Source organism: Carcharodon carcharias, chromosome 28, assembly GCF_017639515.1.
Source record: "Carcharodon carcharias isolate sCarCar2 chromosome 28, sCarCar2.pri, whole genome shotgun sequence".
In the NCBI taxonomy this organism is placed as follows: domain Eukaryota; kingdom Metazoa; phylum Chordata; class Chondrichthyes; order Lamniformes; family Lamnidae; genus Carcharodon; species Carcharodon carcharias.
The window spans coordinates 10,203,937-10,223,488 of record NC_054494.1 but is presented as its reverse complement, the minus strand read 5'-3'; the positions used below and the strand labels follow the sequence as shown (position 1 = coordinate 10,223,488).

Below are 19,552 nucleotides of genomic sequence, written 5' to 3'. Positions count from 1 at the left end.
TTTCCAGTGACCTCTACCTTCATCCTGAAAGTGCTGACTGAGACTCAGATGGATTCTGAGAATGCCAACAGCCTTCTGATATCTGATCGAAGAACTGCATGGGCGTAGACAGGCTGTGGCATCCCTGACCTTACCCAATGTTCTCACGTGCACACATTTCAATGGGGGTCAATATACAGCGTTGAGCAGTGCAAACCCACTTTGCACAGGGGAACTGAAGAAGCCCCTTGCACACCGCACCACCCCCCCCCCTCCCCCAGCCCGCAAAACACAATCCCCTCATCTTCCACGCACCTCCCACCTCCACCCTGTCGCTGTCCGGGTTGAGGTCAGCTAACATGACAAAGTGGCTGGAATTTTAAAGCGTTCCTGTGACAGGGGCACTCTCTGTAAAAGAGATTCCCTCTTCACCTAGTGGCAACTTCAATTCTAAATTACATTGCCTTGTTTTTACAGAGAACATTAAAACATAAGGAGAGGACAACAGACATGAACAAGTTAAGGCCATTTATCCCATCAAAACTCAGCCTTGGAAACACCCCACTAGATTTTGAAAAGAAGGTTTTCAGTCTCTGCCACCAAAACTATTCAAAGCACATGTCATTCTTTGAGTAAAGAAGTTCTTGCTCATATTTATTTTTATTAACTAATTTAGATCTATATTCTCTAGCCTAGTTTGCCACCATACCTTACTGTAGACTGTAGTATGGCAATGTCAACACCACTTAATTCTGCCATAGGTTTGTGCTCCCTTCCTTCTGAGATTGCAACACCTGCAATTGTTTCCTATGGTTCATTCCCTTTACATTTGGACTTTGCTTTTCTCTGTCGGTGTCAGCCATGGCTCAGTTGGCCTACCTCTGAGTAATAAAGTTATGGGTTCGAGTCCCACTCCAGAGCTTAAATGCAAAAAAAATCAAAATTGACATACCTACGTAGTACTGAGGGAGTGCTGCAGGATTGAAGGTGCTGTCTTTCAGGTGCGATGTTAAACCAAAGCCCCGTTTGACTGCCTGGGTAGATGTAAAAGAACCCAAGGCACTGTTTTGAAGAAGAGCAGGGGAGTTATCACCACTGGTGACCAGGGGGTTTGCTGCATGCATATTGGCTGCTATTTTTCCCCACATTATAATGGTGACTGCGTTTCAAAAGTACTTCATTGGTTGTAAAGCACTTTGCGATGTCTGGTGGTCCTGAAAAGCGCTGTATAAATGTAAGTCTTCCTTTTTGTTCTCTTTGTATGTTAAGTATCTGAAACTTGCTGAACCCAGTTCCATATAGGCTTAGGTGCTGCAGTGGGTAGAAGGGAGCCAGCCTTGCAACTCACTGGTTCCGGATGGCTGTGAAGCTTGAGGGTAGTGTCAGGTGAGGTAGTGGGGAGCTGGGGAGAATTTGTTTGATGTCACGCCGTATTTCTCTAGGTCGGTTGACGGGTCTGAGTTTCGATTAGCTGTAACTGATATCGCTGGCTCCCCCTTCTCCATGATACAGAGCACTCACAAAGAAATCATGTCAGAAAAGTCAATTACTGCTGCTGACGTTGGTGAATTAATGGAGCAGCTCACCAGCTGTAAAAATGAGTCAGGCATTAATTGTGCCTCGGCATCACTAAGGCCATGCTAATGATGGCGTCTGTGGCGCGGATCATGTTCAGACCTACCGAGCACACGGGTGTCAGCCTTGTTGTTTGACAGTGTAAAATTAAATTAATAAATCCCAAACACATGGAAACATAACATGAAATTAATGGCCTTTGGTGCCAGATCTGATGCAGTCATTTGCTGCCCACCTTTCTGCACCAAAGGCTTCATAAATGTGAGCAGTTTCTCAAAACAAGGCTGGTTGTTGTACAATGTAATTTTTTTTTTGTCTTCCTGTGTTCCCTCAGAGTTAACACAGGCATTATGTGTTCTAACTTGAGGAGCGAACTCTTATCAGGAGTGAGGTAGAAGGAGCAACAATGTTTTAGTCGGACTGGCGTTTAAATCCACCCCTTTCATCCTCTTCTCTTGTGTCCCCAAAAATTCAATAATTTCAAGGCCAGATAGAAACTGGAAGAGCCCATTACGCTGAGGAGTCTTCCTCCTTTTACATTTATGCCCTCTCTACTCACCTTCTCACCATGCCTCCCTCCAAAAACATACCCAGGTGCAGGATTTACTTCATGTGCTATTTATAACAATTGATCAAAAATGTTGTTGCACACAGAAGAATTTTTTTCTCCTGTTTACGTTGCCTGATTCAATGGCCAAGACGCAAAATGTTACCAAGGAATAAAATGCACACACAGCCACATGCAAAGAAAATCATGGATGTTCAGCTCTTCCCACTTTGCCTATTAAAAATGAGGTTACCAAAAGCATTTTCACGACAGTGTGCTCCTTAAATTATTGGGTTTTGCCTCTTCATTTCTTTAAAGATGGCAAGCCATGCTCCCATCCAATAAGAAGGCCATGCTCCCATCCAACAAGAAGGCTATGCTACTAGAATAATCAACACAATCACAACCCCTTTACATTTGGCCTGTCTTTGCCTTTAGGTCAAATCAATTTGGGGAGGTTTGAAGCTGGATTATCTACATATCTTTATATATTCAACTGCATTTTGGGAAGTCCATGAGGGATCTGTCCAGTGTGGGACTAAACTCATGCAAGCCAGGGAAGGACCAGGTTTATCCCCCATCTACATTGAATTAGTTTACTTCAACCAGGGACATTAATAAGCATATTTGCATTTGTATACAGTGGCTTGGGTTTAGAAGGGAGAAAATTAGTGAGGGACAGACTGTAAGAGTTTTTACAAGTACATAAAAAGGAGGAGAGTAGCTAAAGTAAGGGTAAAGTAAAAGCAGTGACAACAGAAATGAGCAAATGGCAGGGATATTGAACAAATATTTTGTGTCTGTCTTCACGGTACAAACATAAATTATATACTTGGAATAGAGGGAAAAAAGGGGCTAAGAAGAGGGAGGAAGTTAAAGTAATTATTATCCAAACTTAAGGTTAATTTATCCAAACTCAATTCTAAAACATAACCAATCATCTTAAAAAAAACTCATAAAAGATGAAAAATTATCAAAATAGTGATTTTACAATCACGCTATCAAAATATAGCATTGTAAACACCTTATCAACTAACTTACTACATACAGTACAAGTAATATCCTCTCCCTTGTTGTCACATATCACCATGGCTTTGGCAGCATTCCAAAGCTCAACCCATCACGCTCAATCTCATGTGACAATTAGGTTTTAAAGTTCAGTGTGTATAGGTTCTTGGAATTCCAATTTTCCTCTGAATGGGAATTCATTTTACTACTGGTGGATTCACTTTCCTGTAATTCATCAAAGCAAATCTCCTTTCTCATTTCGAATAGGTTTTACAGCTTTTCTATGTCTTAGGTTAGAAGGTTATACGCTTGGCCTGGTCTGGCTAACCTTGTCAAGAGCAACATTGTCATCAAGGTCTTGGCCTTTTAACACAGTGCTTGAAATGTCCAGTGCATGTTTTAACACTGGATCTCCATTCTCTTTTATGGTTGCAGATTTTTTAATGTCCAAGTCTTTAAAGAAACTCTCAGCCAAACAGCTGAATTTTCCTCCCCCTGTTGAAATGCTGGCTTACTTTTATCTTTAAGTTCCTTTCCATGGTTCAAAGTTTCTGTGTTTTTCCCCAGAAGCATGTTTAACAAAGTCTCCATAGCTACTTTACAAACCTCATTAAGATCACATTGAAGATCAGTCAAAAAAACCCTGATGCTCTCTTAATCAGTTCACAAATTCTTCTAAGTTCTTTTTGTTGTTCATTATCCCACCCGGAATTAACTTTTTCCCATTTTCCTCTTGCGAAAGTGACTGTTTCATCATTCTGGAGTTTACTTTATGCTCAGCAACACAGAATCTTCATTGTAGCTCCATGGTATCAGTATTAGCTACAGTGCAGTCATTTGGTTTTAAAGCCCTTCTTTCCTTTGTTTTACCTTCATTCGTTTGCTGCTGTTAACTGTTTTGACACCCCTGGCTTAGGGTCTATCTGCAGGTTTAATTCAGCCAGCTTCAACTATTCTCCAGCTGCTGTTAATCAGACTTATTGTTGTGAGTCTGCTGGTCCAGTGCCTCTTTAACATCGGTGTTCCAGCTTTTGAATCTTTGGACACAGCTTTAATTGGGACAGTATTTTCCACAGTAGGAGTACAGATAGTCACTGATTTCTGTACATCATTTGTTTCCTTTTGTACAGTTTCAATTTCAGCAGTTTCACTGGACTTGTCTGAATCATTAGAGATGGCAGCACTTTATCTCCAGCAAGATCATTTCCTGATATAAAATCAACATCATTGATAGGCAACTTCCCCACAAATAAAATACCAGAAATTAAACCACTTTTTAAACCACATTTATGCAACGAAGCAGTTAAATGACCTCCTTTAATCCCCTTAATCCATATATTCTTAAGTAGCAAACCTTCTATTGGATGTTTCCCTTCATCTGCTACCATCAACGATTGAGCTGACCCTGTATCTCATAGAATATTAATTTGTTTTACCAGACAAAAGTGCAGAGACATCCCCCTTGAATACAAAATCCTTATAATCCTCTGTGTTTTAAATTTTTCCAATATTAAATCCATTCCAAGCTGCTGGTTTGTTGCAAGTGTCACCTATCGGTGCAACAATGTTCTGCAGTCATGCTATGCACTCCTGCAAATTCTACCATTTTCATTTTTAACTTACAACAATCAGCCTTAAGATGCCCTTTCTTATGTCTAAAATTACACGTTGGTCCCTTGGATCATATTTATCCCCCACACTCTCTTTTTTGCTACTCTGAGGAACATCTGTCTTTTCATTTCTGCTATCTTCCTCACTTTAACCAGTATTCTGTTCGTTGTCAGATCTTTTATCTCCCCAGTTTCTATGTGGGTTCACAGACAATGGGCAGGCTTTTTAGTCCAGTGGGTGCCCGCGATCGGCTGGGGAACAGATCCCTGACTGTGATCAGCCCTGAGAAGCTCAGCGCTGCCGGGTTGCGAGCAGGAGGAGGGCAAGCGCTGAAGTCAGTGTGGGCGCAGGGGGGAGCATGCCATGAAAGCTCCCTGAAGGCAGAGAGCTGCCTCAGGGAGCTGAAGGATTTAAAAGCAATGAAAGTAGATTTTAAGAGTCAGAAAAAAATGCCCATGCATCAGAATCAGTCACCTGAACATATGCAAGATGAAAATTTTGCCCAAACGCCTTTTCATTTATTTTTTTATTAATAACGGAAAACTTGGATGAGGTTTTCTGAGAAATGCAAAGGCTGCCTGGCCGATTTGCCTGCCTGCCAACCCTAATGTTGGACGGGCAGTGAAAAATCACTGTTAATTGCACCATTATGGGCTTAATTGCCCTCTTAATTGTTGGCGGGCGCGCTTCCGAATTTAGCGCCGATCGATGTATCGCGCGAGTGCACGATTTTTGTCAGGACGCTTGCCCGACATCATCACGCGATATTTTATGCTCGAGCGCACCCACACACTGAGGAAAAATTCTGCCCAATGTTCTTCTGATTTCCATGTGTTTGTGAGGCAATTCATTGTCATCAGCCATAACTGCAGTGGGGTCTTATCTTAGAAACATGGTGGTCTTCTTGGTGGGACCTTATTCCTAAAGGGACACTATTTTTAAATTCTTCCATTCATGTTACCTCGCTAAGGTTTTCAAAACCTTGCTCAATCTTCATAGCCCGATACCATTTATCAAATATCATTTCTTTTTCTCTATCAAATTCCACAAAAAATTGATTCTGTTTCTTCTTCAGCTTTCTAAACTTTTATCTGTAAGCTTGCGGCACTGACCCATATGCACTGAGTATAGCATTCTTCACAGTATAATAATCACTAGACTACACAACTAAATGTGATGAATCTACTTCTAACACTTTCTCCACGAATATACTTTGGAATAAGACTTACCAGTTTTCCTTAAGCCACTATAACTTTCTAGCAGTTTTCGCAAATGATTTAATATACAATTCAACTGCTTCCTCACTGAATCTTGGCACTAGGCAGATATTCCTTGCCAACTCAAAACCCTTAAAATTCTGACCCATCATCAAATTCCCATGCTACCCCCTGTTCCTGTAATCTAAGCTATTCCCTGTTGACTTCCAAATTTCTTTCTAATTTGTCTTATTCTAGCTTTGCTTTTTCTTTGAAACGCAAGGCTTTCCTGCTTTTTGCTTTTTGGAATTCAAGTTCAAATTTTCACATTTCCCTTCTTTAATCACAAGTTTTTTTTTTCATTTCTCTCATTTCTTCAAGTTTCTGCTTTTTCAGTCCAATTGAAACTGAATTCTGGCTAACTCAACCTGAGTGCTATCTGGATTACTCTTTTCTTCCTCAAGGTTGCACTGTTGAGCCAATACCTCAACAATTTCTGCCTTTTACAATTTTAAAAATTTTAAATCTACTTCTGATTTTTCTGCTACCGCCTTCAAATTAAACCTTGCTAAACTTTGCAAGGCATTCACAAACAGCTCCTCTCTTTCAAGAAATGAGTCAACAATAGACATCGTCATATTAACTTTTAAATGAATACAACAAAAGCAACTGTGAAATCTTGTCGGAAGTCTTACTGATTTAAACTCTGAGAAATTCCCATGTACATGTCTCGAGTCTCTGGATTCAGATCCTGCAAGAGCCTGTTACAATTGCTGCAGAGACTGATAACTTATAAAAAGATATTTAAATTCACCGTGACTAATTTAAAGAAATTGCACAACAAGATTGCAAGTTTTAAGCCTTTTACTGTAACAAACAAACTAAAAGCAATTTGGAATAAACAGTATGTAGTAAGCAAATAGCTCTCTCAGCCACAGAAAATATGTTCCCCTTTAGCTTTTTAATATTATTGAAAACCCCATGCTACAATATTACTTCACTGCCTGTTATCTGCAGAATTGCAGTTTTTAGGAGTTGTATAACATCACTTCCAACTTCCAATAGGTTTGCTTCTCCCCAGTTTGCTGAGTTATAACATGGGATGAAATAATACAGGGTGGCAGATGGTATGCACCCCACTTCGCCCCACCCCAGGAACCACATTGGCGTGAAGCTGACTAGCTTCACACTGACCAGCCCCGCAGCAATAAAGCACTACGGGGCTCATTATTGAGGGCCGATTGGGACTTCCGCCCTCATTAGAGCAGAAGTCCTGCCCACTGGAGCTGCTGGGCAATCCAGTTGGCTGGCAGCTCCATCAGTCCTGGCAGTACCAGGAAGGCATCAGTGGCAACTGCCAGGACTGCGGCTGAAAAGAGGAGCCCAAGAGCAGGCAAGTCCGGGGTCTTGGGACGGGAGGGTTCGGGAGCATCAGGGAGAGGGGCAGTGGGTGGGGTGGAGAGAGGGTGGGTTCAAGAGAGGGAGGGGGTAGGATGGAAGGTGGGGTTCAATCTAAGGGGGTGCCACCTCGCGATCAACAATGGGCAGCTGTGAAGACTGATTCCCCTACTTTCTTCCCACTGTTTAACCATTGCACGTTAAAAATTGGGCTTCTGGTCCTGCCCTGCTGCCCATGCCAAACATATTATGGCGTGGGCAGCGTATTATTAGGGTCAGTAGCCTTGATAATGAGCCTACCTGACCCTAATTGGTCATTTTAATATGGCGGGCAGGCTGCCAAATTTTGGTGCTCGCTTGCCCCCTATATTGTGGGGGTGAGCTTGGGGTTGGGCAGGAAGGTGGTGGGATGGGCGCCCTCCCCGTTTTAAGTGCCCCCCACCGTGGGAAACACACCCACTGGGGGAACAAAAAATTCAGCCCATCGAGTGCCCATCAAAAGGCTCTTTTCTCAGTTTCCAAAGAAGTCCTGAACCAAATACTAGCAGTAAGTCCCCACTCTGTTGGTTCTTTCCCGGGCAGGATGAATCTTCTGGATTCCTTAGGTTGCCATAGGGGTGCATTTCTTTGACCCTTTCCTCCTGCATTTCTGCTTCATAGTCCACAGGAAGGCTACAATGTCCTTTCCGCTGACCATACTACCTTCCACCCTTTGTGTTGTTGTGGGGACACCCCTCTCTTGCTCTCACTGTCTAAAAATTGGAAACCTACCTGCAGTCAGCACAGTTTTTGCCCCTGTTTCCGGTTTGCTTCGAGAAAGTCTCACCCTGGGGCTCTCTGTCCACGTGGTAAGCAAGCCACCTAGGCTTGTTATCATACAGAATTTGAGACAGAATCACATGATCCTCTTCACTACTGCATTTCACCTGGAATTAAAGAGAAAACCGTCCCAAAGCATAATCACTTGATAAAACCTCAGATTCATAACAAATATAATGTTACCATTGAAAATAGTAATGAATGGAAAATGTGGAGGGAAAACAGAGAACGAAAGGCCAGGTAACCTGTCCTAAGCCTTTGGGAAAATGCCCTGAACTCTTAATAAAGTAGTTTTAACAATGTACTTAGTAAATCTTGGCAAATCAGAGCTATGATGGTTTTTCGAAAGGGAAATCATGCTTGACAAGAGTTTTTTGGATGTAGCTTGTAAGGTAGATAAAGGAGAACCAGTAGATATAGTATACTTGGATTTCCAAAAGGAATTCAATAAGGTGCCACACGAAAGGTTATTATACAAGATAAATGGGCTCATAAATTTGGAGGAATATATTAGCATGGATAGTGGATTGTTTCAAGGGCAGTTGGCAAAGAGTAGGGATAAATGAAGCATTTAAACTTGGTAGGTTGTTAGCACTGGAGTCCTGGAAGGATCAGTGCTGGGGTCACAGCTAGTTGAAAATGCCGTGTGCAACGTATCCAAGTTTGCTGATGATATAAGCTAGATGGGACTGCAAGCTTGTGAGGAGGGCACAAAGAGCCTCCCATGAAATATGAACGGGTTAATTGAGTGGGCAACACGATGGCAGATGAGGTATAATGTGGGGAGTGTGCGGTTATTCAATTTGGTTGAACGAATAGAATGGCAGAATATTTTTTAAAAGGTGTGAAATGTTTAAATGTTGATAATCAGTGAAACTTGGGTATACTCGCATAAGGAATACTAGAAACGTTGTAACAAAAGCAGAACATGTTGGAAAAACTCAGCAGCTGTAACATCATCTGTGGAGAGAGAAACAGAATTAACATTACGAGTCTGTATAACTCTTCTTCAGAAACTTTGTGTGCAGATACAGCAAGAAATTAGGAAGGCAAATGGCATGTTGGCCTTTATTTTAAGAGGATTGGAGCACAAAAATAAAAAAAAAAGTCTTACTATAATTGTACAGGACTTTAGTGAGACCACACCTGGAGTACTGAGTGCAGTTTTCGTCTCCATATTTAAGGAAGGATATGCTTGCATTGGAGGCAGTTCTGTGAAGGTTCACTAGATTGGCCCCTGGGCCAAGAGGGTTGTCCTTTGATGAGAGGCTGAGTAAATTGTCTGGAGTTCAGAAGAATGATTTTTTTAAATTATTCATTCATGGAATGGGGGTGTCACTGCCTAGGTCAGCATTTATTGCCCATCCCTAGTTGCCCTTGAGAACTGAGCGGCTTGCTAAGCCATTTCAGAGGGCATATAAGGGTCAACCATGATGCTGTGGGCCTGGAGTCACATGTAGGCCAGACCAAGTAAGGGCAGCAGATTTCCTTCCCTAAAGGACATTGGTGAACCAGATGGGTCTTTCCGACAATGGACAATGGTTTCATGGTCATCGTTAGACTTTTGATTCCAGATTTTTTAAATTAAATTCAAATTTCACCATTTGCCATGGTGGGATTCGAACCCAGGTCCCCAGAGCTTTATCTTGGGTATCTGGCTTTACTAATGCAGTAACAATACCATTATGGTTTAGAATTCTCTACCTCAGAGGGTTGTGGATGCTCCATCATTGAGTATATTTAAGGCAAAGATAGGCAGAATTCTGATCTGTCAGGGCACCAAGGGATAGGGGGAACAGGCTAGAAAGTAGAGTTGAAGCAGAAGATTAGTCACAATAGTATTGAATGACAGAGCAGGCTCAAATGGCTGTATGGCTCTACTCTTGCTCCTATTCCTCATGTTCCTATGATCTGAAGACCCATTCCTCTTCACCGTGCAGTAATTCATCTTAGAGGAGGAGAACAGGAGGAGACAATTGGGACAGTAACATTCCTGAGTGTTACTATTACATTCTCCATTAAGCTTTGTTGCAAGTAAGGTTTTCAACTTCAGTGCAGACCATCCACTTGTTACAGGGCCCACCTGATTTTCATTCCAATGAAATCAATGGAACAAACATAAGAAAATGGCAAGAAAAGAACAGCTGGTCCATGAAGCCTGCTCCATATTCACAATGGTTGGGGCATCATCACCAAGATTTCCTACACACACCCACCACACCACCGCCACAGACATGCACTTTCCTGGGAGAGTCAAGACACCAGAGATAAATCCAGGGACAAAAAGTGCAAAAAATATAATTGCAAACTCTCCTCCAATCCTGTTGCAAGATTAGAACAAATCTAGGGCCAGTGTTATCTGAAGAACTACTTATCGATGTGACCCCTGCTCCAGTCAAGACTGGCTTAATTCCCTCTTGAAGATCTACCTAGAGACAACACCCAACACATCAGCTGGCAACATATTCCAGAGGCTGGCTGCTCTCTGGATGAAAAAGAACTTCCAAACATCCAGTCTATACTCTTGCATAGTTTAAACGCAATTGAATTGAAGATATTTAATACAGAGATGAGGAGAAATTTTTCCTCTGAGAGGCTTGTGGGTCTTTGGAACTCTCTTCCTCAAAAGGCAGTGGAAGCAGAGTCTTTGAATATTTTTAAGGCAGAGATAAATAGATTCTTGATAAGCAAGGGGGTGAATGGTTATAGGGGGTAGTTGGGAATATGGAGCCGAGGTTACAATCAGATCAGCATGATCATATTAAATGGCGGAGCAGGTGCGAGGGCCTGAAATAGTTAATATCTGCCAACTCAATGAAAGATTTGGATCCGGTATGTAATACAGGCATGGGATTGACTTAAATCATCAAACAAGCTTCATTAGTTATAAGAATTAGGAAGGTATGTTTCCCAGATCTGCCTACATCTGCTACACAAAACGAGTGAGCAACACAGGGCACAGGATGCATTGTCTACCAGGTCAGAGGTGGTGGGGTCAGGGAGGCTGCCAATCAAAATCATGCGCCAAATCAAAGTAACGAGTATATCCTCAAACTGTAGCCAAAATCTGCACTAGCAAGCAAGAAAGTTGGAAACTGTGACTTGTCTTTCCATTAGCTGATGTCAGCCAACCTTGAAGAAGACTCTTGTTGCTTGAAATCCTGGATCAGAGACCAAAAGATCAATAAGTTTATTGCAAAAGGTGCAATGATCACCAAATTCATCATTTTTACCCAATTAATTGTTATGATCTACTGGCTGAATCAGGCTCATTAGTAACTTGTGAAAGGTATTTTGGTTCCATACTTGCAAAAGGAAAATCTGCAGGGCTATGGGGAAAGGCAAAGAGAGTGGGATGAATTGGACAGATCCTTCAAAGAACCAACACAGACACAATAGGCCAAATGGCCTCCTTCTGTGGCACTTGTCTTTGGGTTGGATGAAAATAGAAGCAACATCTGTCACAGGCAATCAAACCTGATTTAGAAAAAGAAACCTACTTCAAATCATGGAGCTTTAGAAGGGGCGAGGGTTAAGGAAGGATTTCAGCCGGGTGTGCATTAACTGCACAGACCTGGATTCTGTGCTCAACATCAATCAGCGTGAAGAGATAGATAAGGAAAAAGGTCATATAGAGAGAGGGAGCGCTGATGCCTCTTTTTTAACAGGACAGAATAATGGAAACCATGGCTGGTCTGGTTACACTCCAGCATTTGGGGATCTTGCATATGCTCAAGATACACAAGGATAGATTTTTTTAAATCAATGAAACCTGATCAATGGGCATCAATTCAGCAAATCCAACTGGAAAGTACCAGGTAGCCCCAACTAATTCCCCATCAAGTTGGATTTTCTATTTGCACCAAATGTGCCCAATGCTTGCAATCAATGTGAAAGTGATCCATCCTGCAACCCACACAACTTCCCAATGCTTCCTCTAGTTTGGTGTTCTCTAAACTACATAAACCCAGGGATGCAAGGTGTCAGGCGCACTGTTTTCAAATTGTGTTAAATATTATCAACATATGTCATAGCGTATATAGGCTGAAAAGTCTACTACCATACTAGTTTTATAATATTTACAGGAGAGAGACTGTCAATGAAAGGCAATATAGTACAATATACACAGGAGAGACCGTCAAGCAGTATATTATAAAATACAGTGAGAAACATTCATTGAAACACAGTGTATGTGAATATATACAGGGGCAGAGATTGTTGCGTTTGCCTGTGGCCTCGGTGTGGGGGTGGTGGGAGTCACTTGTTCACAGATTCGATGCCCAATCGATGGAACCGGCATTGAGAAGGGGGCGCTTGGTGGTTGCTGAAAGCCTTCCCCCTTGACCCCATTACCACCACCCCCCGCTTTTCTGGTGACCCCCACATCATGAACCCCAGTATCCAATGATCCAGCAACAATCCCTGGTGCAGTCCTTGGAGCACTATTGGCAGCAACCAACATGCCCGGTGGGGTGTAAGCAAGGGAGAGCTGCCGGCCTTTGATTGCTTGGCAGCTCTCAGAGAGCGGGGTATTCTCCCTTGGTTCTAAATCCCTGGAATGGCCTGATGGTCACTTAATTTGGTCTGGCCTCTCCCAAGGAAGCAGAGCTGGGTTCCCAGTTAGCTGGCATGACATCATTTGCACGTGTTAATTTCTGGCAAATTTATGAACGAGAGAGAGTGACTGTCAGTGAAACACACTGAGCAGAATTTTCCGCCTGTCAGGTAGGCAAGCTCGACCCAATCTCTGGCAGGCGGGGAGCCGATCCTCACCGCCATTTTAGGTGAGCGGGTCACAATTAAGGCCCACCCAGCGTGAGATCCAGTGGGAAGCGCTATGCACTCCCTGAATGGGCAGGGGGAATTCCCCAAATGCGAGAGTGCGCTCTTTCGCGCATACACACAAAAGAGTTCACACCTCCCTGAGGCTAAGTGCAGCCTCAGGGAGATCGCTGACAGCTTTATAAACTTTAAAAATAGAAAAAAAAATCCTTAACATGTCCCCCTCATGTGACAATGTCACACCATTTGGGACATGTTAATAAATTTCACAAAAACTTCATCAAACTTTTAAAATCCCTACCAGTAACCTCATCCCGCTGGTAGATGTGCTTTCATTCTTTTTCTATTCCCCGCCGGGGTTCCTGGCCTGTCTGCCAACCTTAAGGTTGGACGGGCAGGTCCTTTAATTGTTTTAATTAGCCTGTCAATGGCCGATTGAGGCCATTGACAGGTAGGCGGGTGGACAGCTGATCTCACTGTGCCCCCGCCTTCCTGAAGATTTAAATGGGGTTTGGTGACGTCGGGGGTTCCCTCCTACATCATCCCGTGTCATTTTTATGTCGGCGAGCGGGCCCCGCCCCCTTCTTACCGACTGAAAAATTCGGCCCAGCGTGTGATAATATATTCACCAGTGTGTTGCCTGGGACAAAACATTTAAGTTATGAAGAGAGGTTGGATAGACGTGGGTTGATTTCGTTGGTGCAGAGAAGACTGAGGGGTGACCTGATCGAGGTGTACAAGATTATGAGGGGCATGGACAGGGTGGGTAGGGAGCAGCTGTTCCCCTTAGTTGAAGGGTCAGTCACAAGGGGACATAAGTTCAAGATGAGGGGCAGGAGGTTTAAGGGGGATGTGAGGAAAAACTTTTTTACCCAGAGGGTGGTGAGGGTCTGGAATGCGCTGCCTGGGAGGGTGGTGGAGGCGGGTTGCCTCACATCCTTTAAAAAGTACCTGGATGAGCACTTGGCACATCATAACATTCAAGGCTATGGGCCAAGTGCTGGTAAATGGGATTAGGTAGGTAGGTCAGGTGTTTCTCACATGTCGGTGCAGACTTGATGGGCCGAAGGGCCTCTTCTGCACTGTGTGATTCTGTGAAATACAGAGAGAGAGAGAGACTGTCAGTGAAACAGTGTATTATAATATATACAGGGTGAGAGACGGACTGTCAGTGAAAAACTGTGTATTGTAATATTTAGAGAGAGAGAGATGATCAGTGAGACACAGTGCATTATAATATATACAGGGCGAAAGAGAGTTTGTCAATGAAACATAATATCTTATATACAGGGAGAGAGAGAGACTGTCAGTGAAACATGGTGTGTGATAATATATACAGGGAGAGAGAGAGACTGTCAGTGAAACACGGTATTGTATACAGGGAGAGAGAGACGATCAGTGAGACACAATGTATTATAATACATACAGGGTCAGAGAGACTGTCAGTGAAACACAGTGTATTATAATATATACAGGGAGAGAGAGAGACTGTCAGTGAAACACGGTATATACAGGGAGAGAGACGATCAGCGAGACACAATGTATTATAATACATACAGGGTCAGAGAGACTGTCAGTGAAACACAGTATTATATACAGGGAGAGAAAGACGATCAGTGAGACACAATGTATTATAATACATACAGGGTCAGAGAGACTGTCAGTGAAACACAGTATTATATACAGGGAGAGAGAGACGATCAGTGAGACACAATGTATTATAATACATACAGGGTCAGAGAGACTGTCAGTGAAACACACAGTATTATAGTATATACAGGGAGAGAGAGATTCTGTCAGTGAAACGTTGTATTATAATATACACAGGGAGAGGGAGAGACTGTCAGTGAAACACAGCACATTATAATCTATACAGGGGGAGGGCTGTAAGGGAAACACTGGCCAGAATTTTGAGTTCAATGGGCGGGCGCGATCAGTGGGCCCGGCAATGGCTGGGAAACTGCCCACGGCCCGTAATCGCCCCTCGACCGCGATTTCTTCCTGTTTGGCCAGTTAACGGCCAGCCAGCGTGAAAGACGGACTGTAAGGCTCAGCGCTGCCGGGGTGCGGCTGGTTGGAGGATGTGTGCTGACGTGAGCACAGGCAAGCGCAGAAGGAAAGCTCCCTGAAGGCAAAGAGCTAAAGAACTTAAAACCTTCAAATAAAAATTTTAAAATGCAGTAAAAAATGTCCACACACCGGACTCACTCACGTAAACATAGAGGTTGTAAAAATTCTGCTCAAACATTTTTATTTAAAAAAAAATTAACTTGGGAAACATCATCCCGCCCTTGGATGAGGTTTCCTCAAAAATCCAAAGGCCGCCTGGCGCATTCGCCTGGCCACCGAACATAGCATTGGATGGGCAGTGAAAGATCCAGGTTAAATAATACATTAATGGCCTTAATAGGCCTCTTAATTGTTGATGGACGCGCTGCTGACTCTCGCGCGCGCTGACTGAGATATCACGCGAGTGCGCGATGATGTCAGGACGCTCGGCCGACATCATCAGGCGCGATTTTACACCCAATCGGGTCAGGCACCCGCCCGCCTGCGGGACATAAAATTTGGCCACGGTTTATTAGAAAATACACAGGCAGTTAGACAATCAGCGGGACCGAGTTTATTCTAATAGATACAGGAGATAACCTCTCAGCGGGACGCAGGGTGAACTTTAATAAATAAGAGTGTGGCACCGATGGCATTTCTGCTGACACACAGTGTTTCACTGACAGTCTCTCTCCCTTTATGACAATTTACAGTGCATCACTGAAAGGCACTCCTGTCTCTGTTATATTATACAGTGTTTCACTGACAGTCTCTCTTTCTCTCCCTTTATATATTATAATGTGCCGTGTTTCACAGATGATTTCTCTCCCTGTATGTAAAATAATAGTGTGTTGGGAGCCGGTACTGACACAATCAAAATGCAGGTTGTCTGTGCGTGCAGTGAGCATGTATCCCACATGCAATCACATGACGGGGGTTCACATTTAGCAGTTCGCCTCCTCATCAGTCACTGATGTCAGAGTCTAGTGGCCGTAAAAGAAAAATTATGTATTGAGGGCACAATGGTGGCACAGGTTGCTGAGATACTGTTATGGAATGTATATGTATATAGGTATTGCAATATATGTTATTCACTTGACTGTTGTGTGCATTATGTGCATTTGTTGGAGCATCTTCCTTGGGAGGGCGTTTTGCCTTGTCATGCTTCGTGTTTGGCAGTCGTTGCTAAATGAAATGGTCTGAGGAATCTCTCGCCTGTCTCTGAGGCAAGTTTCGCCTGTCTCTGAGGGATGCCTTGCCTGTCTCTGAGGGATGCCTTGCCTGTCTCTGAGTTTCGCCTGTGCAGACAACAATGTGGTGATGGGTTAGTGATCGGTCGTAATTGGGTGACAATGTGTGTGACCTGACTGTATTCAAAGTCAATGTGACATGGCTGAACAGGTAGAATCTACTGTCCTGCCCATAAATGACGTGCCAAGGAAATTGGCAGAAGTCACTGACGAGCATGAGAAATGAGGTAGTGTTCCTGCAATCATGGCCTTGACAATGTAGGCAAGGAGCAGAGAGATGGCTCATTATAGTTTCATTGACTTGTATGTGTATGCAAAGCTGGCACCCTTAGGGAGAGTCATCTCTTTTCATCCCATGTGAGAATGGTTCACCCCCTTGACCTTATTGGGGTGGAGGATGTGTCTAGTGAGGTAGCCCCGAATGGACGCGGGCAGTGGTTGGGGCACAATCAGAACAGGGTCCAGTTTGCAGATGAGGAAATGTTGTTCAGGTAGGTCAGCACGATTGAAGATGAGGCTGTCCCTGAGAGCCCTAGGACCACTCTGCATGGCCCTGGCATCTGAAGGAGCTGCCGCCAAATCTTTGTCCTCCTCCTCATATTCCTCATCCGAGGATGTTAGAAGCTTCTCATTGTCCTCAATTGGCAATTTTTCTTCCAGTTGCAATGCCACATTGTGCAAGGCATAGCAGATTATGACAATCATGGACATCCTTTGTGCTAAATCTCTGCCAGACTGGTATTGTATTCATTCCTGGGATGTGGGCTTCACTGGTGAGGCCAGCATTTGTTGCCCAAGCCTATTTGCCCTTGAGAATTGAGTGGCTTGCTAGTCCATTTCAGGGGCATTTAAGAGCCAACCACATTGCTGTGGGTCTGGATTCACACGTAGGCCAGACCAGGTAAGGATGGAAGATTTCCTCCTGAAGGACATTAGTGAACGAGATGGGTTTTTACAACAATCGACAATGGTTCCATGGTCAATATTAGACTTTTAATTCCAGATTTTTATTCAATTCAAAATCCACAATCTGCTGTGGTGGGATTCAAACCCAGATCTCTGGATATACTAGTCCAGTGACAATACCATTATACATTGCCTCCCCTTACTGAGGTAGGCATTTAAAGCACATTTTGAGAAATCTTATGGTGTTCCCTACAATTGCCCTGTTGAGCAGTGTGCAGTGTTGTAACGCTTCTCCCAGGGTTTTGGGGATGACACCCTGGCGTGCTGAGCCATGTTCTGAGATGATAGCCCTTGTCACCCAGGATCCAACCCTGCACTTGGACAGGGGCCTCAAGCATCTGTGGCAGCTGGCAGTTCCTTCAAATGTATGTGTCATGAGAGCTCCCTGGGAAGCAAGCACATGCCTGCTTAATTCTTTCCAGTGGTCACAGACAACTTGAACATTGAGGGAGTGAAGCCCCTTTCACTTTTCGAATGCAGCTGGCTGCTCCCAGTGAGCTCTAATGCTTACACCCTTTACCCATGGGAACCCTGCGATGGCCCCAAAGCCAACTGCTCGAGAAGTCTGGCTATCAACCAGAGAATCTGACGAACCTGTTGACCCTTCTGAACAGGGTAGTTGTCACCTCCCCTACGCATCTACGTGTTGCACCCAGGAGATGCCACACATGTCCCTTTGCAGCCCCAAAGTGAGCCTCTGATGTAGAAGTTTAGGGCTGCAGTCACTTTGAGGGCAGCTGGCATGGGGTTCCCTCCAAAGCCAAGGGACTGCAGGTCTTGCAGGAGCACGCATAGGTCAGTAATGGTCTCACAGGAAAGACTTAGCCATCTCCAAAATTGCCTGTTAGATATCTGGAGATAGTGCATGTTCTGAACACATGCTGACAATCCAGTGCTCTCTGGCAATGAAGATGGCCCTAATTGGGTTCCCTAATCGCTTCAAATACAAGGTCTGCTTTGGCTTGGCCTAAATAGCCAAGTGGTTATGGTACTGGGTTTGTAATCCCAAGATCAAGAGTTCAAATCTCACAATGGCAAACTGTGAAACAATGTAACTTCAGATGGAAACAGATGGAAACGGGTTTGTACTCGAAAGAGTTACAAGGTCTGCTCCCTGACTATTGAACTTCCCTGTGTGTTACTGTTGCCTGCCTTGGACACAGGATGAAACTACTACAATGACGGACCCTACCCTATAGGCTGGAGCCTGGGTCTCTTCAGCGAACTCCCCACCACCAAATGCACCAATAACTCGCTGTGCCACTTGAGGGCCTGGGCTCCAGCCCCACTCTCTTGCAAGCCCAAATGCTGCACTGTTTGTGGATCCGAGCAGCACGCTCCCCACCTTCCCCTTGACCTTTACACTACGGGACCATCCATCTTCCCCTCGTCCTGTCTCCTGAGTGGCTGAGTTAGACAAAGACAAAAACTAACCTCAGTTCCAAAGATCAAACAGCTTTACCTGTTGCTTGAGTTTCCAGTGCAGCCCTGACTTAATCTTGAAGGTAGGACTTAATTTGGTGCGCTTCCCAATTAATGAGTGTTCAAGGTATGCAAATGGATGGTAAATAGGTCCCCGTCACCTAGCCAGTGACTCATGGCCCATTTTATCTCAAACTCAACCTGATGTCGGGCAACCGAGATTCCAGCTCCTGCCTAATGAAGACTCTCCACCCCCCCACATGGTATAGAGGCTAACATATTAGCATGGATAAAGGATTGGTTAGCTACCAGGAAGTGGAGATTAGGGATCTTATTCCGGTTGGCAAGCTGCAACTAGTGGAGTGCCACAGGGATCAGTGCTGGAGCCTCAACTATTTCCAATTTATATCAATGACTTGGATGAAGGGACCGAATGTATAATAGTTAAATTTGCCGATGATACCAAGATAGGGAGGAAATAAGTTGACAAGAGGAGGTAAAGAGTCTATAAAGGGATATAGGTAGGCTAAGTGAGTGGACAAAAAATTGGCAGGTGGAGTTTAATTGGTTAAACATGACTTCCCTCTCACAAAACCGTGTTGACTCTGCCTGATTGCATAGAATTTTTCTAACTGCCCTGCTATAATGCCTTTAATATTAGCTTCCAACATTTTCTCTATGACAGATGTTAAGCTAACTGGCCTGTAGTTTCCTACTTTCTGTCTCTGTCCCTTTTTGAATAAAGGAGTTACATTCGCTATTTTCCAGTCTAATAGAATCTTCCCCGAATCTAGGAAATTTCAGAAAATTAAGATCAATGCTTCAAGCGTCTCATTAGCCACTTCTTTCAAGGCCCTAGGATGAAGTCCATCAAGATCCGGGGATTTGTCAGCCCTCAGCCCCAACAATTTGCTTAGTACCACTTCCCTGCTAATTGTGATTTTCTTGAG

General features: G+C 43.8%; 1 protein-coding gene across 5 annotated transcripts in view; it reads left to right on the top strand.

Annotated features, from left to right (window-relative positions):
* Nucleotides 1–19,552, top strand: part of LOC121270827 (paired box protein Pax-2) — a 307,118-nt gene that overhangs the window by 67,469 nt on the left and 220,097 nt on the right. Inside the window, exon 7 of one of the 5 annotated variants that reach the window (XM_041176303.1) lies at nt 17,800–17,823. The exons of the other annotated variants lie outside the window; for them this stretch is intronic. Within the exon in view, the coding sequence (XP_041032237.1) occupies nt 17,800–17,823 (24 nt within the window). The remainder of the gene's footprint in view (nt 1–17,799; nt 17,824–19,552) is intronic. 5 annotated transcript variants of the gene reach the window in all.